Here is a 25,494-nt window from a genome sequence, read left to right on the forward strand (position 1 = left end):
ATAAGGGCTTGGGCTCATGTCTTACACATTTGCAAAGCTAGCAAGTCTCAGAATGAAGGATGGTTTATTCAAGAACAGACAGAGAAAAACAGTGAAGATTGAATTGGTTGTATCCAGTTGGTGAAGAGGAGCCTACAGGAAGTGCAGATGGAATGCTGGTACAGCCATCATGGCAGGTCATAACCTGGGGAATGCAGAGCTCTTGGCACTGCCATATTCTCTATGATACCCAATGAGGATCACCAAGCTGTCCTTTAAATCCAGTGCAACATTTTAAAGAGAGCCCCAAACTAGGAACAGTCTTATTATTTTCAAGAGATGCGGTGTTATTTATTAGGCATTATTTTGAGAAGAAAATGCCTTTTAAAGGGTGGTATAAATGGTAAAGATCACCTGAACTTAGGATATTCTCACCTGAGTTCATGAACTAATTGTGAAAATTTTGAAAATTTCACACTTAAACATATTTTAAAGGGACCACATATCTCATTATAAAAGAAGGCATGCCATTTCTCATATTGCATACAATAAAAGGAGGCGTAACATTTCACAGAGGGAATTTAAGAAATTATGACAAAAGAGAAAGCTAACATAGGAAATGCTAAAAATTAACTTTTATCTAAGTCTAATTTATACCCAACAATAGGTATTCTTCATTTTAAAATGTAGCATACTTTTCAAGAATTCAGTTCTGAGACTGGCCAAAATAAATTGTTATGACAAAGGCATGAGGTGTCACACATTAGTTTTTTGCAGTGTAGCTACACTGAGGAGAATAATGAAAGAGAAGCTGCATATAAATCAAAGTCATCTGTGCTTGTGGTGCACATAAAGAACAACATACAGAGGAAGAAAATGTTTTTTTCAAAGGATACCTGATTTATTGGATTCATTCTATAGACTGAAGCATCTGAAATAGTCTCCAAGAAGTGGATGAGGCCTTTCTTTAGATTTTCTTGTTGACATAGTGAAAGAATTGTAGGAGGCACACAGTGAGACAGTAATGAGTTTAGCTTTTACTGTTTAGAAGAAGCTCTTGTACATGATCTTTTAGGTTGAGTGCTGCTGAGCCTGTCTAACCTGGTAGCATGTAAACACATGACGCTAACTAAAGCATGTTGGAGAAGCAGGATGAAGAAAGAGAGCGTATTAAATGAATTATAGGCTTTAGCTTAATTGTTTCACTACGTAAGGACCTTCAGTGGCTTGGTAAGTAGTTCTTTTTAGAAGATGATTTAGGGTTTATTTTAGAATTTAAAAATTCTACAAAGTATTCTAACATCTATAAGTAATGGAGTCTTTTGAAAAATAGCCTAGCCACAATTGTAAACAGCGTTACTGAGTGGACTGTGTTTTCTCATGCCATACCAACCCAAATTGGGGTCACAGAGATGATAACATTGTTCTCCATTGGCCCAGGCCCTATGAGTCTGCTTTTGGGAGCTGTTCCCCCGTCAGGTATACAAGTCTTCACCTACTGTCTTAAGTCTAGTCCTGTGGGTTTCCACACTTCACACTTCCTGAGACTGACTTTGGCTGTTGACTGGCTGCCACAGTGATATTCTGACCATTCCCCACAGCTCCTAGGATTGGAGCTCCCAAGTTTTCCAATATTCTCTGGGCTGAGAAAATTCCCCTAGCCTTACTAGGGTTCTACCCTATTCCAGGCCACAAACCCATAGGAAAAGTAGGTAAGGGGTTCAGTGGGAAGCCTAGGAAATGGAGGTGGGAAGGAATACTTACTATTGGTCAAGAGACAGTCTATTCAGAATTTTTCTTCCACTTGAAAGCACTCTAATCTCCTTAATTCACATATCTAGCTAGTCTATTTCTTACCTTTGGGAGAACTCCTTGTCCTCAAACTTCATAGTATCTCACTGAAATTTACTCACCTCAGGTATTTGTGATTTCAGGAATGCTTAATTGAGACACAGTAATGAAGCCCTCAGAATTTTTTTCTCTTCCCAATTTTTTTTAACTTCTGTAATATAGGTTAGTGGTGTGTAGAAGGAACCTTTGAATTATTATTCTTAAAAAAGAGAAAAATAAAATAATACAGCTCACCTCCTCACTTAAAACTCTTGGATTACATTTTTTGTTAGTTTTATTAATTTAGCTATTGTTCTCAGCAACTATGTTAGGAAAAATATCGGATTGAGAAATGTACAGATTACAGAAGAAGTGTCAATCTGACTCAAATGTAGTACAACAAGTAAAGGAATTGGGTATTGTCTTTTCCTGACCTAAAATGCCTCTCACTTGCTACAGAACAACTTGCAAGGCAGGAGTTCTAATGTTTGACAGATAACAAATAACTAATAAACCCAGGACCAGATGGGAGCCATTCTGGACTTATATAAAAGCTGGCTCTAAGAAGGGAGGCTTTTAAATAGCCGAGCTCTGTCAATTGTTTGCAACATCTAAGGCAGGTGTGTCTTAATGTCAAATGGGGATAATTTTTAAAATTTAAGCATTTTCATATGTGATGAAATTTAATATCTATAACTATAGAAATCTCATAAGAGGAAAAGATAAAAGGGACACTCAGAAGTAAATCTAACTGAGTAAATTTGATCACAACTAAACTGTGTGAGAATGATTGATGGTTATGTTTTTGGGTGCCTAGCAAGTACTGAGTGCCAAAAGTTAACAAAAGCTGCAGTTAGAATGTGGATGAAATATTTCTGATAAAGAGTTTTAAACAAAGGGGCCTTTATCAACTTTGTATTTTGCAATTTTTGTTTGGAACCAGCCCCATTCACTTTCTACTCCTGTTTCTACCACACTCCCATTTTAATACATGATTCTTTAACCAGTGAAACTCACATGCTTTTGTTAGCAAGTTCTCTAAATGGTCAGTTAGTTGGTGATGGTAGCCTAGGTTCTTTGCCAGTTGAAAAGGACTTTGGATTTGGGAGACCGAGGCAGGAGGACCACCTGAGTTCAGGAGTTCAAGACCAGCCTGGCCAACATGGTGAAACCCCATCTCTACTAAAAGTATAAAAATTAGCCAGGCATGGTGGCGGACACTTATAATCCCAGATACTTGGGGGGCTGAGGCAGGAGAGTCCCTTGAAACTGGGAAGCGGAGGTTGGAGTGAGCTGAGATTAAGCCACTGCACTCCAGCCTGGGTGACAGAACAAGACTCCATCTCAAGAAAAAAATAAAGGATTTTGGAGAGGTCAATTTAAGATTGAGCCCTGAATAGTCACTTGTGAATAAGGTGTCTCATGCAGACTTCTGGTCACTGATTTTATTGGAGAGGATTCTCTTGGTTAGGGAAACTAGTAATACTGAGCTGTTGTCACTTGAAGAAGAGGTCAAGCTAGGCATGAGAGCAAGTAGGGTTAGATGCCTCTCAAATGTTCACTTAACTACCCACCGTGCACAGGACCTTAATATTAATAAAATTCATAAGAATCAGTCAGAGCATAATAAGACATCTTTCAATTCTAGATAAAAGTATTTTGGGGTAGTTTCTCATGGCTACAGATGATGCCATAATAATTTATTGGTAATAATAGGTCTTTAAAATATTTGAAAATATTCAGTGTTTTTATCACATTGATTTTAAATACTTTTGTTGCCTTATTTAACTATGCTTTTTATTTTAGATATATCTTTTGTGTTAATGTTTTTTGAAGGTATCAGTCCTACTGGGTTTTCAGTGTGTGTTCAGTACCTTAAGTCTTTAGGACCCAAGGAGAGGCATTGTAGGTCATGGAAGGGATAGTGTCCATTTCCGCTTTTTAAAAATTTTTTATTTTTAGCTATGTTCTTTTCTTTTAAATGATGAGGTTGCAGCCTGAAATGGAACCTTCTTTCTGTGAGAAACAGAGCTTATGCCAGAGCAGGATCGTTGTTTACAACAGTCTGTAACCCTTACAGTTGGGTCTAACTCAGGCTACAGACAGTGCAGAGAACAATATGGAGACCAGTGTGTTACCAGTTCCAACCTGGTGCTTCGTTTCTCTCTTAAGCACTAACCACATCCTGAGTATCAGCTGGGGTCCTGGATACTGGCCCGGCACTGAGTCCATCTTGATGATGACTCCTATTCTGTCCCTGGCCCCCATGGTTATTCTCTTTTGCAGGTGAGAGTATGTCACCTATTAATGGGTAGAGGCAAGGTTCATGTCCAGATTTTCTGTTACCTCTGATCCAGTATTCCTGTTTTGCTAAGACTTGTCACGTGGCACTTGTGCATCTCTTGAAGCAAGATAACTGTGAAAACAGCACTCCCACCACTGCCTCCACCACCATCAGCCAAAACAAACCTCTGTTGTAGTATTGGGGTCTGAATGGAGATTTAGCCAAGAGGCTTGGTTTAATTTCTAGTCCATCTGTTTTGATATTTACCATGCAATTTCATTGCTGTAATAATGATTTATCCAGCATGAGGAGGTCTTATCCTTTTAGAAATCTTAAGAAATTTCTAGCCTCCGAATAAACAGTTACTCAGGAAAGAGCATTTGTCTATTTATCACTTATTTTCTGGTTCATTTACAGCTTCTGTTTAAGCACCTTGTCTGCTTCTCCAGAAGTGTCCCAGACTATTCCAATCTGGAAAGACTTCTTATATTATCTATACCAGGAGTTGGCAAACTTTTTTAGCAAAGAACCAGGTAGTAAATATTTTCATGTTTATGGGCCATATGGTCTGCTTCAGCTACTCATGTCTGCCATTGTAGTGTGAGAACAGAAAAGAGCCACAGAGAACATGTAAATGAACAGGTGTTGCTGTATTAGAATAAAACTTTATTTACAAAATAGGCAGTGGCCCAGATTTAACTCTGGCAGTAGTTTGCTGACCCCTGCTTGACACTAAAATAATTTATTCATCCATGACTCTGGGTTATCTTTTACATTACTGTCTTTTTAAAACATTGACCTCTCATATTGTTACATAAGTTTTCATTTGTACATAAAAATTTTATAAAAATACTTTTCCCGGTAAGTGTTTGCTGCTTATATTGGCATTAGTTCAAATTCTTTGTCCTGTCATCCCAAAACCTGCCCTGAGTTATCAGTACTGGGATTTGAAGCATGCCGTGATTGAAACAGAGGAGTAGTTGAGCAAGAGGCAAGGTTGTTTTTTTTTTCTAAGAAATCTCTTAGCTTTAGGCTGAAAACTTTTTGGAAATCAGGATGCTTCCATTTGACTTGAAAAGACAAGATCCTCCCACATAGAAGGGACAATTGTTGTGATATCATTGAATAGGAAATTTGTACATTTCTACAGTCATCTCTGGTGACTGTAGGTGCCCTTTAGTGAGTGACTGATTATATTACTTTTGTGCCCTGGCGATTCTTTCATATTTTAAAGAGATTGGTAAGAAACTAACATGGCACAGGCTTATCTTTAAAATAGATACCACCTAGGCAGCAGCTTGAAAGGAACATGAATTTCTATGTAGACCTTCACAGACAAGTGAAATGCTAAATCTGTGTTTACCGATGGATGAAGAAAACCATTTCTGGCTAAGGAGGAGTAAGAAATCAATCTCCCTTTTCTCTTAAGTGAGGGCATTTCATGAAAAAAGGAGAAACTAGCAGAGGAAAAAGTAGGAAGTAAGTGAATTCTGCATTTTTCAGGTTCTTCGTATTAATATTCTCCCTTCACATGATCTTTGTCATATATGTGGTTTTAGCCATTATGTATGTGTTCTTTTAAAGGAAAAGTGAAAGTTTTTTGGTAGGCTGTTTCTGCAGCACATATTCTTTGGGCGATCTGCAAGGTGCTTTCGAAAGAACAGAGGAGAACAAAGGCTAGTTGACATCTTCAGCATGTTTTCTGTGGGTCAGGACAAGACTTAGAGGAAAGTGAGAAGAATCCTTCCTTACTTGTCCTTGTCACCAGGACTGACTGACATGAGAAGAGCCAAATGGTGGAAGAGAGCTTAAAAAGATTAGCCAATGTGATGTTCACATTGTATGTTATAGGTACATGTAATTACTATTGGTCAATTAAAAATAAAATGCACTTCAACAAAAAAAGATTAACCAAATGCATTCACGATGCTTGGTCAGTGACTGATGTCAACCTGGCAATTTTCAAAGCCTCTCTGCACCACTTAATGTTTTCAGAATGCTTTGCAATCAGGCTTATTAGTCTCCCTTTACAGCTACCACGTGAAGCTAATTGATAGATCTCTTCATTTTAGCGTTGAGGACAAGTGACTTGCTGAGGGTCAGGCAGTGAGTGGTTTGTGGAGCTCATTAGTTTCTGGGTCATTTCTCTCTTGAGTTAGCAAAAATGCTTTTCACTTTTTTAAAAAAAGACATCTCTAATCAGCCTTGGGGAGCTTACTACTCGTTAACCAGATTGTTTTTCAGGATAATACTATTGGAAAAATTTCTAGTTTTTAAGTTTCTTTTAAAATTTTGCCTTTCCTAAAGCTTTACTGTGTCACTCAGAACTTTTCTGTTACCTTTTCAGAACGTTTTGGCTGTATGTATTAAAGGTTACCTTTACCTGGGTAATGCTCTCAAAATTTTGGCCATTTTCTTCCTATCACCCAGATACTTTAGAAAAAATAAAACGTGTTAAGCAAGAAGACTTAGTTTGTGACAATAGTTGTGGTCAAAATTTGTATGGAGAGATGAGATGAAACCATTTTTTCTTCCAGTTACCTCTACTATTTTTTATCCACAGAACCTCATATAGGCTAGACAGAAGCAGTGACCTTGCTATTTAGAATGAGAAATCTTAACATTTATTGTTGGAATAAATAATATTTATTCAGTAGTAGATAATTAGTGGGCTTCCACTGCTTTTCTTAGCACAAGCAAAACATCCCTTAAAAATAGCGAGTAGAATTTCTGTAGGTGGTGGAAGGCTGATGGCTTGCATTGGCCATTCATTTAATCTTTTACCCCTTGAACCTTTTTGAGCATCTCTTATATACATACACTGCTTGAGAATACAGTCTTGAAAAAAAGAGTTAAGGCCTTTGTCTCATGCAGCCTACATTTTACTAGCTAGATTATTATTTTCAAAACCATAAATACATAATACATTACCCACAAAAGGTAATCACTATGAACAAAACAAAAGCAGAGCATAGAATAAGAGAGTGACTAGAGTGGGAGAATATTTAGAAAAGGCTCCTCATCTGAAGAGACTTGAATAAAAGTATGGCATGGAAAAGAGTATTCCTGTAAGTGGGAACAGCAAGCATAGAAGCCTTAATTAGGAGTGAACTAGGCACATGTTTCAGAAACAGGAGCAAGGCCAATGTGGCTTGAACAGAGTGAGTAAGGTAAACAATAACAGGAGATGAAGTTGGAGAAACAGGAAGACCCTGTGTGCTCTGTTAACCAAGCTCAAATATGTGGATTTGGATATGAGTTGATGGGAGGCAATTGGAGGATTTGGGCAGGGATGTGATATCATCAATTCACATTTTTGAAGGATCACTCTCCATATTGGGTAGAGACCAGACTGAAGAAGGTAGAGACAAGGAGAGGGGACATTGGTACACTCATTAGGGAGCTAGCTTGCTAGTCTAAGAGCTGACAGTGGCTTGAACTAAGTGGTGGAGTAGAGATAGTGAGGAGAGGGGTTAGACTTACAGCATGTTTTCGAGTAGAGCTCAGAGTGCTGGGATGTGGACTGTAAAGGAAAGGGACTGCATATGACTCCATAGGTTGGGCACTGACAGCCCCAGAAGGAACTATTAAGAGACTATGCAGTGAATGGCAACCTGGGGTGGTACACAGTGGCAGCTCTGGGAAGAATTGAGGATGACTCCTTGGATTTTGATCTCAGCAATCATATGATTGGTGGTACTGTTTATTGAGATAGGCAAGACCTGGAGGAACAGGTTACGAGGTGCAGGGGAATCAAGTTCTATTCTGGACATAGTCAGTTTGAGGTGTTGGACATCAACAAGGAGATGCCACATAGATTGGATGTGTACATCTCAAACTCAGGTGAGACAGCAGATCTGGAGACAAAAAATTTGGAATAATGAAATATATATATTTAACTATGGGACTGAATGGGAACTTCTGTGAATGAATGTTGAGAGAAAAAGTAGAGATTTGTGGACTGTATCCTGGGAACCCCAAGATTTAAAGATAGAGAAGGAGAAAGGAACCAAATGTGGATTGCAAAGAGAGACCCAATTAGCTTTTTTTGTTTTTTTGTTTTTAGATAGAGTCTTACTCTGTCACCCAGGCTGGATTGTACTGGTGTGATCTTAGCTCCCTGCAACCTCCACTTCCCAGGTTCAGGTGATTTTCCTGCTTCAGCCTCCTGAGTATCTGGGATTACAAGCATGTGCCACCACACCTGGCTAATTTTTGTATTTTTGTTTAGTGGAGACTGGGTTTTGTCATGTTGGCAAGGCTGGTCTCGAACTCCTGACCTCAGGTTATCTGTCTGCCTTGGCCTCTCAAAGTGCTGGGATTACAGTTGTGGAGCCACTGCTCCCAGCCCCATTTAGCTTTTTTAGTATCCCGAAGGTATGGGTGATTTTGGAACTTACTTCATGGACTGACTCTGCAAAGATACTTTATATTTTGTTTTACCTCTATATGTCCTAGACTTATCCTTTTAAATATGATTCACTTAAATGAGTGTATATGTATTTTGAATCAAAATCTTGTTTTCCATCATAATTTTTTTTGTAAGAAGGTAGGGCACAGATAAACATATTTTTTAAATCTCTTAATTTTCTTCCCTCCCAGTAAGAGCTGTTTGTGACAATAAGAGTTCATGCTTTCTTTTGTGCTTTGATGATGGTTTCGCTGATGGTGGATTTCATTTTTCTCTGCTGGAGATTTTATTACTACCTAGTATGCAGAAGCTACACTGCCTGGATTCATTTTGGCTACTCTCACTTTTATAAACATTTAAGCATAAGATCATTGTTAACACTCCATGAAAGATCTTTCAGCAGGTGGCATGGGTGGACCTACAGCCTAATGGGTAGCTGTGCTTGTTTGTATTATTGATAAGTATCTGAAACAGGTAGCTGTCCTACGAAGCTGACTCTTCTTGCTTCTCTGTTGACTTCTCTCTTGTCTTGACCTTCTCATTTTGCATGGGAGCTTCACATACTGGAAGACTCATTGAAGAACTTAAGGTCCTTCTTTTTGCCGAAACCAGGGCAGCAAACACTGCCTCACAGTGGAATATTTCTTAGTTGACTCAGCAAATATTTAAGTCCATTGTTTAGTTCCTGGGGTTCTAGCTCTGTGCATGTGTTCACTGGGGCCTGATAGCATGCTGAGGTGTTTAACACAATCCTTATAAGGCTCTGGTCTGCAAGTCAGATGCAATGTTAATTAGCATTACTTCTTTGCCATTGCATCCGTACTGGCAATTCAGTTTCATGCCCTTACACTCTTTTACTTGTGCTTTCGTTTTCTTCCTTTTTAAAAATAAGCCCAAGACCTGAAAGTATTCAGATATGTTCTTCTCAACAACAGTGCCATAACCTTTTACTATTTAGTGGCAGCCTGATTGAAAAGCAATTTAGAAGTATCAGTCTTCTTCTGTAGGAATTTCAGAGTTTCTTGCTGGGAGTTTTATAGTTAATAAAAGTCAAGTATTAAGCACGTAGGCTCATTGCCTAGAACCAGTTACCTATGTTTCCTAGGTATTGTTTAACAGCCTCTGTTTTCTTTTTTTTTCAACCAGGCCTTCATTGTTATTCTTTGTCTGCTGTCACTCTAGCTACAGAGACACTAGGTGTTTGCTGTGTTAGCCCTTTCAAAAGATATTAATTCTTTTCTTCCTGGGGTTTGCCCTTTGTAATTTTTGTAAAAAGGCATTCCTGCTAACCTTCTGTAATTACTTTCATTTCATATTTTTTTCTGGGAACTATATATCTGTAAGTTTTACCTGGAGTAACAGATATTTCAAAATTATTTTCTTTTCCTTCTAAGAACATTTTATTGTTTGCAGAGATATTTTCTTCAGTGAGACAGTAAGCACTGCATGAAGTTAAAATCATTTGAAATTTAAATGTTTTGCAAACTCTCCTATTTCAGATGTCAGAAGAAAACCTTTTGGAGGGTATTTGTGATGAAGAATGCTTCAGGGCTTTGCATTGTTAATCATCTCTTTGATTTTGATTTAAAAAATCTGATGAAGGAGTTAGAGCTATTACTTCCCCGGGTATTTTCTATCCTGGTTAATAGCATGACCATTTAGCTAGTACCTAACCAGAAAGCTGAGAGTCATCCTGGATAACTCCTTCAACCTTGCTACTTACATTCCAATAGACATTGAAGCTCAGAGCGTCTTGCCATCTAATCGGTCAATATTGCCCTTTTAATTTCTTCTGCTATTTTCTAGTGTAGGCAATAAGTAATATTTTTTTCCCTTCAACTACTTCTTTGTTGATCCCATAATTGGAACTTCATCTCAGCTAGTCTGGCCCCACCCAAATCATTCTCCACACTATTAACAGATCAATCTGTCCACCACCAATCAGTTTCTGTTACATCTGTGGCTCCACTTAGAATTTCAAATCCTCCTTATGGTGTGGGAGATTCCCCGTGCGACTGCTGCATGTCATGTCAGACTCAGCTCTTGCTACTCTGGGCCTCACATCCTTCTACTACAGGAAGATAGAACTAATTTTCTTTTCCTGAATGTGTCAGCAGCCCAAGATTTTAGGTCCTCTGAATGGAAGCTGCTTACCACGTCCACTGTGACTCTCCAGACATCAGTCTCAGCCGTTATTTGGCATAATAAATGAGGGATGTGTGAATTAATATTACTTTCATTTGTTTATTAGGATAGATACAAATTTTATGTGCTAGTTGCAGCCACAGTTATGTGCCTGGAGTGGAGAAGGTCAAGTGAGCACAGAGCTGATGTTAATCTGGTGTGGAGAGGTTCATGTGTATCAGTTATTAATATTAACATGCTTCCAATCCAATTCCTTCGAAGGTTGCTGAGCCATTCCAGCCAAACTGATCCTCCCTAGGATCATCTGGATCTCTCTGCAACCCAGGAGCTAAAGAATGAGTACATAGAACTCCATTTAGCATAATATCCTCTAGGTTCATCCATGTTATGCAGCCTTAAAATTTTTATTCAGCCTTAAAAACAGAATTTCCTTTATTCACCCATTCACGGACACTTAGGTTGTTTCTGTTTCTTGGCTATTATGAATAGGATACTTCTGGGACCCAAAGAAAGAAAAATCACTCTGGAGTATAAATTATTGAAAACATCACCAGGCCCACAATTAGTATCTTAAAAAAAATTTTTTTTTACATTGATAGATAAAATTATGTGTCTTTACTGTGTACATGATATTTTAAAGAATATATACATTGTGGAATGATTTAATATAGCTAATTAACATAAACATCACCTCACATAGTTATCATTTTTGGGTAAGAACACTCTACATCCACTTTCTTAGCATTTTTCAAGAATGCAATATATTATTACATATAGTCACCAGCTGTACAGTACATCACTTGAAATTACTCCTCCTGTTTAACTGAAATTTTGTATCATTTGGCAGACATCTCTTCCTTCCCAATCCCCACAACTCCTGGTAACCACCCTTCTCCTCTCTAAGTAGAGATCAACTTTTTAAAGATTTCATATATGATTATGATAAATACAGTATTTATCTTTCCGTGCCTGACATATTCCATTTAGCATAATGTCCTCCAGGTTCATCCATGTTATGACAAATGACAGGATTGCCTTCATTTTTAAGGCTGACTAGAATTCTATTGTATGTAGAATGGCATATTTCCTTTATTCACCCATTCATACACACTTAATGTTGTTTCTGTTTCTTGGCTATTATGACTAATACTGCAATTAACATGGGAGTACCGATATCTCTTTGACATACTGATTTTGTTTAATGTATATCCAGTAGTGGGATTGTTGAATCATATGGTAGTCCTACTTGTAATTTTTTGAGAAAACTTCATACTGTTTTTTATAATAGCTATAGTTATTTACATTCCCACCAGCAGTGTGCAAAGATTCCCCACCTTCCATATTCTTGCCAACACATCTTTTGTCTTTTGATTATGGTCATTTTAAAAGGCATGAAGTGATATCTCATTGTGGTTTTAATTTGCATCTTTCTCATGATTAGAACTGTTTAGAAGTTTTGTATATATCCCTTTGCTATTTGTATGTCTTCTTTTGAGAAATGTTTATTCAAGTCCTTTGCTCTTTTTTCAGTCGGGTTATTTGTTCTTGCTATTGAGATGTTTGAATTATTTCTATATTTTGAATGTTCACGGTTAGTATCTTAGGAGCTCAGATTAGCCAGTTTTAGTAATCTTTTAATGGACAGTGCTTAAGGTAGTCCTAATGTGGTAGTGGTAGGAGCTTAGTGATTGAGAGCTGTTATATCAAAAACACGCCCTCAAGAAGTCCTCTCCCCATTGAGGAGTCTGTACGTAGGCTACAACCTTGTGATGGAGAGAGTAGTCACATCCTGGTCCAGACTTCTTACTTCTTTTATCTTTTATGATTTAATCTCCCTTTTATCTTTTCATCTATTTAATCTTCTGTGATTATCTCATAATGCTCTCATTGGCACTGAGATGTTTCATGTGTCAGGGTCCCCACTTCTATTTGCTGGCAATTTTATTCTTTTCTTATGTGACTGCCTAAAGTTAAGTGCAGAATCTTTGCACAGCAAATTGTTAAGGAAGCTTTATGATCCTCCATAATTTCCACAGAGCCCTTTCTGCTGATTGTATTCTCTAAGTGGAATTGGTGTCATGATTTTCAAGGTACTCTAGCATACTATATGTCTCTATCTCAAGAACTCTTTTCTTTGGACCACTGCCCTGTGCCTGCCCACAGTATATTCTCTTTCTGCCGGTGTTGTTATAGAAGGATGATATGGGTATTTTCAATTCTGTTTCTTTTGTTGGAGTAATTTCTTATTTTGGGGTGGAAATGTGGCTGCCTTTATACTTAGACCACTTGAGGGCTGAAGCTTAAGGAGTTTCCTTCTAAATCCTTTCAAGCTCCAAATCCTATGGGTAATATGTCCTCATATGCAAAATCTGCCACACAGCTGTCACCTGAAATTTTGCTTTGCAGTTTTCCAACATAGTTCTCTTTCTTTAAATCAGGGTTTCTCAACTTCAGTTACAGTGATATTTTGGGCTATATAATCCTTTCTTTGTGAGGGGACTATCTTGGGCATTTTAAGATATTTTGCAACATCCTTGGTCTCTACCCACTAAATGCCAGTAGAAACTACATAGTTTTGACAAGTAAAAATGTCTGCAGGCATTTTTGCCAGATGTTTTCTCTTGGGGGCCAAATCACCCCCGCCCCCATTGAGAACTGCTACTTTCAATAATAAACATGTGGATATAAATTGACAAGTTATAAAATATGTTGACAAGCAAAGCAAAAACATTCATGATAATGACAGCAAATACTTATAGAGCACTTATGTGGGCCAGACACCATTTTAAGAGTTCTTTCCATATAAGTTTCCAAACCCATAGAGTGACCATACCATTTTACCATTATTACTCACAGTTTATAGATGAGGAAACTAAGGCACAGAAAGGTCATATAGCTTGTCCAAAGTCATGCAGCTCATAAGAGTCAGATCAAGAATTTAAACTCAGGCAGTGTGACACTAGAGTCTGTGATTTGAACTCACTGTGTTTCTCTTTCAACAAAAATTTCTTCTAATAGATATCTACATGGCTTTGCATGTAGTACCACCTCTGATAGTTACTATGTTAATGTTTGTTAAGTGAATAAATGAATGACTACAAATCCAGGAAATTACTTATTATTTTAAATCACTATTGAATAGATTCTTTAGTTAATTTAAGTTAAAAATGTACTTTTCTTTGGATATAACCGACTAACTTATTATCCTTAGAGTAAGGCAAGAAGGTCTCAGCATTTCTAAGCTTATGCACAAGAATCTCTTGGAAAGCGTTTGCCAAGGTGACCTTTAAAGTCTCTTCTAATCACAGCTTCTATTTATGTACTAGGACAGTTTTACAATATGTCAGAATGAAGATTGCCCAAACTGAACAAAATATTTCCCTGATGAGATTAAGCAAGCATCTGCCTTCCCCTGTAATAAGGGAAAACCTGAATTTATCCTCCCTCTTAAACTAGGCATACATTGTGATGCGGTATTAAGCAGTGTATGATAGTTTAACTAAGTTCAGGAGTTACAAAAAATTAAGCATCTTTAACTAACAGGAAATTACTTTAGCTGATTAAGCTTCAGGCTTCCATAGTTGGCTTTCTATAGTGAATGAGAGAGCTGGGCTCTCAAATTTGCTATAAGTGCATTACATCTGATTTATATCAAAGTGAGAAACTATTTTATGTAACTACAATAATACTCTATTGAATACGATGTTTAGTCAATTGGAAATGCATATATAGTGCATATATATTTTTATATATACACATACATATGTACATATGTACATATATGCATATGTTTATATTCAATAAGAAACCCAGTATATTTGTTTTACATTTTTCTAGAGTGCAGACAAAACTTTTTTAGGAAGCATTTTCATCTAATTAAAAATTTTCCTTGACTTCATTACTAAGTAAAATGTTGTAAAGGATTTTTCTAGAAGCTTTATTTTTTTAGGCAATTTTCTCTATTTTAGTGATCACACATCAAATTTTGAGTGATCATCATTTTGTGATTCATGTAGTTTAGATAACATATAAAATTGGACATTTCTTAGTATTTTTCATTATTTCTGTGAGGAACAGTAACAATTAATTCACCCAAATTTGAGAAAAGAAACATAATGACAGTGTAAAAAAGTTAAAGGGTCTATTTTTCTTTTTTTTTTTTGGAAAATTTTTTTTTTTGCAAAATTGGTTTTTATTTCCTTCATTTACATGTATAACTCATTGTGAGTAACAAGGAAAAGATAAACTATAATGTCTTAGAGAACCTTGTACATCTTTAAATAGATGAGAACTTTTATTATTAGAATGGTCATAGTTTGAAGAAAGAATGTTGCATATGTAGTTGTTGGAAACTTCATGTTGATTTCATATTTAAGTACAGAGAATTTTATACCCTGTTGAAGTTTGAAGAACTAACCAGAATCTGACCCTGAAAGTCCTGAGGGCTAAAGCCTCTTCTTATGCTAAACCCATGCAAATACCCATGTGAGAATTCATTTGCCCATCTGTATGCCTTTCAAAGTCAGCAAGATAAAAGTCTTCAAGTCAGTCTGACTTCTTCTTTTCTTAGCTTAAAACATAGGTCACTTTTTACTTTTGTTATTACTGAGGTTCCCAACAAATAGTTCTTGGGGACTTTTTTTATTCATCTTTCAAGAGGAACCTTTATGTGTGTCTGAAGTTTGCTGAGATGCCTGGTGAGTAAGAAGTACAGCTTGAATTTTCCCCTTTTTCTTCCTTTCAGTACTTGGTTTTCACTTTTACTCCCTCCTCACAAATTTTGGAAATGCTTCATTTTCTGAAAAGCCCTACACTATCACCTCTATAGAAGTTTCCAGAGTTTTCAAGGAATAAAAACTATTGACTATAGTACAGTTATTTTGAAACTTAAAGAGACTCAGTGATTCATAATTCTTCATATTCTTTTCTGATTTCTGTGAGTACCTACCACATAGTAAGTAATCTATAATTTACTTCCCACACAAGGAGAGTGTTAGGGTTATTCAGGAATTCGTTTTCAAAAACTTGAAATTTAAGAAAACTGCTGAAAAGAAAACTAAGCAAAACAAAATTCCTCAGAAAATAGAAAGTGACAATCTTAAGATTCTTTGGAATTGTTCTCCCACTTAGTGGCCAGAATCTGAGTTCTATGATTTTGAGCCCCAAAGTTGCCAGAAACAAGTCCAATGACTGAGTTGTGGAAGGCATCTTATTTTTTATGAAACTGTCTTCAGAAAATATTATGATTGGCAATTGTAGGCCTGGCAAGGTACTAAGCCTTCATTAGTATATAAATGCAATTTTGATGTAGTTTATTTGAAGATCAAAGACAATGGCTGGCCCAGAACATATATATATATGCCAACATGGCAAAAAAGTTAATTAATCCTAGTTCTAAACGAGTACTTTTTCCTTTAAAATGGTTATATCATCAGTTTATTCTTCCACAAAGATCTGGCGCATGTTTTTTGTCCCCCTTGTGAGATTAATAATACTATAAAATACATATTTAATACGTTTTTAAAGGAACCTTTTACAATACTTAAATTATAGCTATTGTTTTATCTACTTTCTGAAAGTGGGAAATTATTGTGAATTCTCAACATAGTAGTTTAATGGTACTCTTACCAGTTGGCTTTTAAATGGGCATAGATGCTACTTCAGATTTCATGGGTATAATAATAAGCTTTATTACAATGGAGAGGCATTGGGATTTAGCCTTGTTACACATTAAGAAAGAGTGAAAGTAGAATTCCTGTATGTGTTACTCAGTTATTAAATCAAAAAAGCATAAGATCTGAGAGATGCATGTTATAGAAAGAATCAAGGTCAGATACTAGATCTCCTCATTTGTAAAAATAACTATAAAATTTGCATTACTTATTGATGATCATCTCAGAAACAGAACTATGCAGATTGGGGTGAGAGGTGAGTATTAGGCTGTGAACGATATTATAAATTTTTTGAGATAATTCTTTTGATGATGGAAACAAATTAGACACGACACACGGAATAATTATCAAAAGAGCAATGTTCAAATTAATGTTGCTATGATTAAATTATCATTATGACCCAAGTGCAAATATATAATTGCCTCTGGTGTATGTGAGAAGTAGAGTATGTGTGACTTACTTGATAGGTAACTGGTGCCAATTTAATAGGTTCAGAAAAGAGTTTTGTAAGTGAAATAAGAAAGAGAAGACATAATGAGAGAAAACATGATGAGTGAAAGTTAGAGAAGAGTGAAAATTAAACCAGTACTATTGATATAGAGCACTAAATTTCAAGGAAAATGAATTGATGAGAACTAAAATTTTGTGTTCTTATTTTCAGTCTTCTAAAGTCAACCTCAATGTTTAGACACTAGAATTTTGGGACCATTTTGTGGATTTTCCATAATTTAAATTATTATTAAAATTATTTTCTTATTCCTTGGGACATAATATTTTTAGTTATTAGTCTTAGTGAAAGTTGACAGGAGAGGAAATCATGTTCTAATAAGTTCGTTTTGTTTCTGATTATTTTAATAGGATTATACAGTTTGTTGATAAAAAAAGCTAAAATTAAGGACTTTTTTCCTTTCATTTCAGTTATGTGACATCTCTAGTTCTAACAAGTATAAAAAATTGAGAGTTAACTGATTAATAGAAAGTTTGATAATTATGTAGATTTCTATGTGAAATATTTATTTTAATGCAGTGATGACCTCTTAGCTCATATCAATGTGCAGAAGTTTTGTTAACAATTTGATGCAGTGTCAATTTTCTGAGTATTATTGAATATGTATACCCAAATTACACCTCTTAACAAAAGGGCATAGTGCTCCCAATTGTATTTTCAAATGAATTTCGTTTAGTTCTGAAGTTATACAGTTTTATTTCTGCTTAATATCCAGGTAAAACATATTATGTTATGCAGATAAAACCCATGAAATAAAGTTGTTTAAGTAGCTTCAATTTTTTTTGTAATTTTGACTTTATCATCTACTTTTTGATAGACTTGATAATGTAGTTGTATGTTTACCAGAAACTTAAATCAGGATTAGCTCTAATATACAGGACTTTAGATTGTTTTTATTTTTATTTTTTTTCCCTAGCTACAGGTGCATGTTATAGCTTGCCATTGTGGTCATTGTGGTTCATTTCATTAAGCTTCATGTTCTATCTGCTTTCTTGAGACTTGGGAAACAGTATTTTTCTGAGTGATTGTACCATATTGTTCCAAATATAAGGCCAGCCAGAATAGAAGGCAACCTCCAACTAGAAACAGCTCAAATATGGAGAAAGGCTGGGGGCCCAGAGCCCGGCGGGTCTTGCAGTGGTGGCAAGGGTGCCGAGGAATAGGACGATGCCTGCCCACTCTCCCGGTGAGTGAAGATGAGTCAGCTGGCTGCATTTGCTTATGCATAACCAGATGGCTTCTGTTGCTAGAGAAAAAGTTGTACTGGGGGTTGGAAAACAAGTTCATATACATGAAAGAAAGTTGTATGTCTAAATCTGGGAAGGGAGGATGGGAGTAGAATTTTTCACCTCCTAAACAGTTGTCTTAAGTGTTTTTTTCCCCCACATCTGGGGGTGAAAGTTGAGCAACCCCAAACAGGAGAGAAGAACAAAGGTACCCTGGACCTTTCATGATAAAAGGAGTTTAGATCAGTGGTCTTGAAAATCATATGTCTCTAGATCAGCTCAGAAAAGTGCTCCTTGCCCTTTAAAATTGACTACTGACTGAGAGGTGATGCATGCACTGTGTGATCATGTGTAGCTTGAAAACAAGCCACTCAAACTGGAAATCACATTTCCAGTTTTAGTAAGATTTTTCTTTTTTTAAATGCCCTGTTTGGCTCAGTGGCATATATTTTTTTAAATCATTCAGTGAAAATGTATTAGTCAACTAAGAGTATATGTAAATTGAACCTACATAATTCTCCAGATATTGTTCTGATTCTGCTAAGTACATAGAAAACTAACCATTTATTTTATAGTACTAAATGAGATGTAATAGAATGAGGTGCTTCATTCTGTTATTATAATCTAGAAAATTATTTAATGTCTGTTGGAACTAAACTTCACCAGGCATTTTGTTACCTTTGTGGCTTCACAAAAACAAAATAAAACGTAAGCCTTGATCTTTCTGATTGATTTCTAGTCCATGGCCCAAAGCTAGTTTGAAGTATAACTTTCATCCCTAAATGATCAATTTCCCCCCACTGCATACTCTAGGCAAGGTACTATTGTAGCCTTTTTTGTTTGTTTGTTTGTTTAAGGAAACTACTTTCATTTAAAAAAAAAAGAAAAAAAAGTCTGTGTTTCTGAATAGATATGGCCAGAACAGGACTTAATTTTAAGTTTAAACCATGGTAAATGGCTCAGATGATTTGATTTAAGGATATTGTTTATATTGATTTTAGAAGTTCTCTTAAACCAAAATGCCCTGAAGAATAGAGGCCCATGTCCAAGCCAAAGGATGGTATTATTGATATGCTTGTCTTTTTGCCAGATCTGGAAAGAGAACCTTTGAAGCAGAAAGGCTGGGCAGAAACGGATTTGAAAGTAAAAACAGAAAGGAGGTAGCTCAGAGTGGGAAGGTTTACTGCCTTCTAAATTAGATTACAAGTCAGAGGAAATATGGCACTGCAATGGTGGATCCTAAACAAGAGGTTTGAAGTGAATTCTGTAAAATCTGAGAAGTCTTTTGAGAAGAGGTCATAACAGTGGCACCAGGAGGAAAGGAGAAGAGTAGAGGGCCAGAGTTACTCAGGAAAGAGGAGCTTCCTTTTGTACTTCCTTAGCATTAGAACCATTTGCTTCCAAAAGATCCAAAGTACAGAGGAAGAAGATTCCAAAATGTGAGGGTGGGGGAAGGGTGTGTCCCTTAACCATCTTCAACTTCAACTTCAGATAATCTCCCTTCTGTTAGGTGTATCAGGTATTATTGTGTCTGATTTGATCAGGGTTACAAATACAGGAAAACAAACTTAATTTATTTTCCCAGAGGGGCTTGGGGCTGTTCTAATTGACAATCCTGTTTCATCACCTGCTGTATATTTTAGTTTTAGTAGCAATGGAGAACAGAAGCTGAGGAAGCCAACTCCATGTTGTATATTCTACTGCTTCCTCTCCGTGTTGGGTAATGAGGCTGGGGGCAGGACCTGACTGGACTGTACAACTCTTTGAGCAGGGAAAAGAATGTGGCCTCAGTAAGTTTGTGAGGTGACAAGGGGAGGTTTTGAGGACATAGAAGAAATGACAGCAAGAAAGAAAGGGAGAAAATCTTCCAAATTGTGAAAATAATAATCTGCAATAATAATATTAAGTTAATAATAATACACTTTCCTTATAAAGCATGGTTTACATGCAATCTATACCTATAATTGCTATGTGCCGATTTCTCCTCTTATCTCTAAAATACACGGCATAAAATTACTCTTGGCCGAGCATGATTGCTCATGCCTGTAATCCCAGTATTTTGGGAGGCTGAGGCAGGAGGATCACTTGAGGCCAGGAGTTCAAGACCAATCTGGGCAACATAGTGAGACCCTGTCTCTGTGAAAAAGACAAAATGTCACTAGGCATAATGGCACATGCCTATAGTTCCAGATACTCAGGAGGCTGAGGTGGGAGGATTGCTTAAGCCCAGGAGTTGAAGGCTGCAGTAAGCAATGATTGTGCCACTGCACTCCAGCCTGGGTGATGGGGAGATTCTGCAAATTAATATTTCAAACTACTGTTGTTTCTCTCTTCATGAATTCACAGGATACACCTTCAGTGGCTCCTCTTTGAGATATTAGATTGATAGAATCAACTTGAATGGAACAATTACTAATCAATTAGATATGAAAAAAAGCTGCAAATAGGTTGATAGCCAGAAATTAAAAATCTCTCAGGTTCTCTAATAGTGTAATGACCTACATAAAAATAGATTTGGAAAATTCCCATTTGAGTGCTTTTTCTAGGAGAGTAGATAACTGATGCTCTCTTTTTCTTTGCTGATCCATTAGTCTTCCCTCAAGCACCCTTTAGAAAAAGTACAGATCCTTAGGGAAATTTCTAGTTCTTGTACAGATGAATGTGGCCTGCACATGTCAAATTAATCATGTCCAGGTTCTTGTTTCTCACCAATTAAGTTGAAGAATCACTAAACTAAAAATACGTAATTTGTATCTATTGCGTTTTTCATTTTTAAAAAAGACCAGAAAAGGACAGTTTTCAGTTTTCAAAGAAAATGTTCAATTTGGATAAATCTTTTTGGAAAATGCTTTATTATAGGTCTTTCCCTCAAAGAAGGATTTTGTAAAAGACACAGTTTCTCCAACACAAGAATGTGATGTGTCTACATATTCTGAGACATATGGAATATGGCATTTGGTTTGCTGAGTGAGCATGTTTAACTCAGCTATGGAGTAACTCATGAATTTCCTACTCTTGAGTATCTTTGAGTTTCAAAAATCATTCTTGAAATGTGTTTAAGGGCTGTTCCTTGGGGGTGGGACATTGCTCTCTTTGTAAGTCAGAGATGGCATCTGGCAATGTTTTGAGGTCGCTCTTCATTATGTTACCTTGCTAGTCAAGCAGCAAGTGTGTTCCAATGAACAGGTTGATAGCATTGTAGGACAGGCTAGGGAAAAGTACCAAAATGGCTAATTCTCATTTGGCAGTGAAATTGAATATTGAATGACATCTTTGTAGTCATAAACGACTTTTGTTTTAATAACAAAGTTGTTGATTTTCTACTAAGGGTTCTTTTAGGTTGTCATCAGGGGCTGATGGGAGTAACAGTTCACCCAACTCCGCAGCTAGCTTCAGTGGACATGCCACACCTTCCCAGCAGCCTGAACCTGTGGTACATTCTCTTAAGGTAACCAACTGTGTGCAACCATTCTCCAGAGCTTCAGTTGTGTTGTGGCTTGTTTGCTGTAGTCTAGTAGTCCTCACAGTCTTGCTTGAACCATAGATACTTTATTTTTTGACTCCTTATGGTGTAACTTTTTAAATCTTAACTTTTGAAGTATGATTTTAATTGTTCTAAACTGACAGTGAGTTTGAGTACTTATTACGGTTGAATCTCTAGTTTTACCATTTTGTTTTGAGTAATGTGATTCATATCTATCTGCATTGAAGTTGAAGTCTGTGCATGTATATCCATATTTGTAAAAAATTGTGATAGATATTTTATGTGCAATGTTTGTAGCATGGATGTCTTCAAATATAGGGAGTTAATAGTTGGCCAGAATAAGGAAGGATACTACCTTATTATTTTTTGATGCTATTGAAGTACATTATACAACTTAAATAAAATATTAAAATAAGTAAAAACCTACTCTTTCCTCTTCTAAGTAGAAATTGGGTTCTCAAACTCTAATTAATGCTCCATTATAGAAGAGTAGAAAATAGATATATGGACTTACACATAAAGCTAATTTACTTTTGTGTTTTTCTTCACATTTTGCAGTCATTTCACTAAAATTTGTCATATATTTTCTTTACCAATAATGAACTTTCCAGTAAGTAAAATTAATGAAAAAATTAGTATTATAAGTACAATTAATAATAAACAAACAATATAAACACCTATCTCAGAGAAGAAACTATTGCAGGCAATAAAAATCATCTTAAAAATTGAGACAGTTTCTTCAAATTTTATCAGTTCCAAAGTATGAAACACTGTCTACCAAATCCATCTATAATTTCTAATATGTAGCTTTGGTCAAACCTCTCTGACTCATAAAACAGGTAGAGTGCTTCAGTTCTGCTTTTACCACGTGAGTTTCACAACTCTTCTTAAAACTGTTTCAGTTTCAAAATGATTTATCATAAGACTGAGATGCACTCCTCTTTTGGAATGGGCCACATTTTCTGTGGCATGTACAAAACAAATACATAGATGAGAACTTCAAAGTGTTTATTTCATTTTGAGATAATTAAGTTTTAGCAAAGATTTTGCTCCCTTAGTATATTTTGCTTTAGCTTATATAAAATGAGTTTGCTTTTCCTAAACATATACTGATTATTGATGAGAGAAGGTAGGGCAACCATGTGAGCGGCCAGTGGCAATGCACTTGGCATTTTCTGTCTTTTTTGGGATAATTCACAAAGTGAGCAACTGAGAGGAATTCCTGGGAAGACACAGCCAGTGTGAGGGGCGCTGCTTTGCCTCTGATGGATGTTGGTTTATGGACAATTGAATATGTTGTTGTCTGTGGCAGCACTTGGATGAACTTTAGCATGAATCAGGCACTAGCTATCTGAAAAGCATTTTATAAGTAGAAAATGGAACAGAGATTGGCTTCAATCTTGTAGTATTAAAGCCTGTACACACACTCCAAAAGCAGCAATTTGTCCTCCTACTAAACTGTTTGAAAACCATTCCAGCCTGTTGCCTTATTAAATGGCAGTTGCTATTTGAATCAGATTAGCATAGTGGGTCACACTGAAATTTTTTCCAGATTTCTCAATGCAGCTGTTAGTGTGACTTAAAAAGAAGAGGAGGGCAAGGAAGAGCTCCTTAATTTTCTCTGAATTTAGTTCTAATTTTCATATAAAATGTTACCTCTGGGAGGCCAAGGCGGGCAGATCATGAGGTCAGGAGTTCGAGACCAGCCTGGCCAACATAGTGAAACCCCATCTCTACTAAAAATACGAAAAATTAGCTGGGCATGGCAGGTGCCCATAATCCCAGCTACGTTGGAGGCTGAGACAGGAGAATTGGTTGAACCCAGGAGGCGGAAGTTGCAGTGAGCCGAAATTGCACCATTGCACTCCAGCCTGGGTGACAATGCGAGACTCCATTTCATAAATAAATAAATAAGCGTATCTCCAGGGAGGGAGATATTATGTTATATTCAGTACACATAAGTGTCCTCGGTTGGCACATGAGTGATACTGAGCAACTGAAACATCTTCATTGGATAACTGGGGGCCCTTAAATATAAAATGTGTTTGCATCCAGGAGTTAACTGTGTTAAGACACAGAAATATGTGCAAACATCATTTTTGGAAAATGCATCTTAAAATGATTTCAATATAAGAAAAAGAAATTGTGGTCACTTGACATGTTTTGTTTTTGAGAGCTACTTATCTGGAGCTGATTTTTATCATGAGATATGTCTATTCTGAAAAGAATAATTAGTACAGTGGCTCAGTTTCTCACTTTCTGATAGATTTTATAGAAAACTCTAGGCTTTAGAAAATCTCCGGTCATGGTTTGTGGGGAAATGTAAATCACTGTAAGAAATTAGCACATTTGTAATAACACTATTTCTCCTGTTTTGAAATTTATGATAACTATTAATTGGAGCTTCACTTCATTTAGTAAAAATTAACTGATTTGAAGTACACTTCTCTGAGGTGCATTACAAATCAAATTCATAGGTAAATGAGCCTGCTCAAGGAGCGCTTTATGTTTTCTATGAATATTCACCGAGCACAGTCAGTGATTTTCTCTAAATATGTAAAGAAGGTAAATTAACTGTAATCTGAGATGAGTATCAGGACTAAGAAGAGGTATTTATATAGTAATAATTGCTAGAAGTTTCAAATTAATGGTCATTTGTGATCAGATTATTTATTACAAGATTGAACTCTAGTTAGACCCAGATAGTGTCTATGAACTTGACATGAAGGTCCTACTTCATGCTTAAGTCATTTAGTTTGGATCAATTGTTGTAAATTCTCAGGTAGCACCTTTAGATGTGACCATCAACATTGACCATGATGACAATAGAATCAAGTAGCTTAGCAGGGTTGCAGTTGGTGTGGATTCTATCGGAACTTCTAGGAAAAGCATTAGTTTATTGTGTTACTTCAACACTTTGCTTTATAAACTGTTACAGATAAAAACAGCAAACAGCACAGAAAACCAAAGTTTTTTTTCTCCTTTTTTACTATAAAAAGTAGCCAGAAGAAAACTTTAGACATTCTTAAAGGAATAAACATTTTTAACCTATTTTGGGCTTATTTACAGAAGTGGAAACATAAACTTCTAAAATTGTTTAAAAGGCATTTTATTCCAAGACATTTTGCTTTCATGAAAGATATTTAAAGTGTTGTTCAAATATTTTCACTATAAGGAGCCAGTGCTTCTCTTTGATGCTGTCAAAGAGCCACCTCCACATGCCTTTTCTCAGGTACTGGGAACATGTCCAGGCAAGAACTGCGAGGTCAGTAGTTCTTATGTGCATATTCCTGGGTTTTGACCAGTTTCACCTGTCACTATCATCTTTTTTAGTCATCTTTTATACAAGCCATGTCTACATATCATTTGGACCATTTGGCACATAGTTAATTATATTGGCCAACATTACATGGAGCAAGAGTTACTGATTATCTCCAAATGGCTGACACAGTGAGGTTATCTTAATGACCAAAGTAAATGCATATACTTATTTTAGACATTAATGAATTCCATTGATTATTAGTGATACAATGGATTGCTTTTAATGGCCATTTTAAAATCAAATAGAATTCATTCCAAAAGATTTCAGAACAATCAGCTATTTAAAAAATATTTTGCCATATACTAATCCACTCTGATATGCAGACATGGAGAAAACTAAAGGTTTTACAAAGTGGAGCTCCTTGATGGTTTTATCATAACTAACAAGCTTTTTTTCAATGTGAAATTTGCTTTTCTTTTTTCAACAAATCCAGGTCTTGGATGTTCAGGAAACTATAGATCGTCAGCAGGGTAAAGAGTATGAACATGACCTTAGTGAGACAGAAAAAGCTATAGTCAGAGAAATGTGCAATGTAAGTTTAATGTGCTTTATTGTGTATTCTGTGTTGAAAGCCACATCGTAGCTTAGCTGTTGTTTTATGAATATTTTTAAAATGCTGACCAAATGCCTTTA

At 36.3% G+C, this 25,494-nt stretch overlaps 1 protein-coding gene across 6 annotated transcripts in view; it reads left to right on the forward strand.

Annotated features, from left to right (window-relative positions):
* The window catches only part of CCDC85A (coiled-coil domain containing 85A), a 193,733-nt gene that overhangs the window by 162,033 nt on the left and 6,206 nt on the right, over nucleotides 1-25,494 (forward strand). The window contains exons 4-6 of one of the 6 annotated variants that reach the window (XM_021672866.2): nucleotides 17,881-18,015; nucleotides 21,384-21,503; nucleotides 25,295-25,393. The exons of 2 other annotated variants lie outside the window; for them this stretch is intronic. In XM_021672866.2, coding sequence (XP_021528541.1) covers nucleotides 17,881-18,015; nucleotides 21,384-21,503; nucleotides 25,295-25,393 — 354 coding nt within the window. The remainder of the gene's footprint in view (nucleotides 1-17,880; nucleotides 18,016-21,383; nucleotides 21,504-25,294; nucleotides 25,394-25,494) is intronic. 3 more of the 6 variants (XM_012477262.3, XM_021672867.2, XM_021672868.2) reach the window with 3 other exon arrangements.

Source organism: Aotus nancymaae, unplaced genomic scaffold (genome assembly GCF_030222135.1).
Source record: "Aotus nancymaae isolate 86718 unplaced genomic scaffold, 86718_ANA_hifiasm-v0.15.2.pri h1tg000057l, whole genome shotgun sequence".
NCBI lineage: Eukaryota > Metazoa > Chordata > Mammalia > Primates > Aotidae > Aotus > Aotus nancymaae.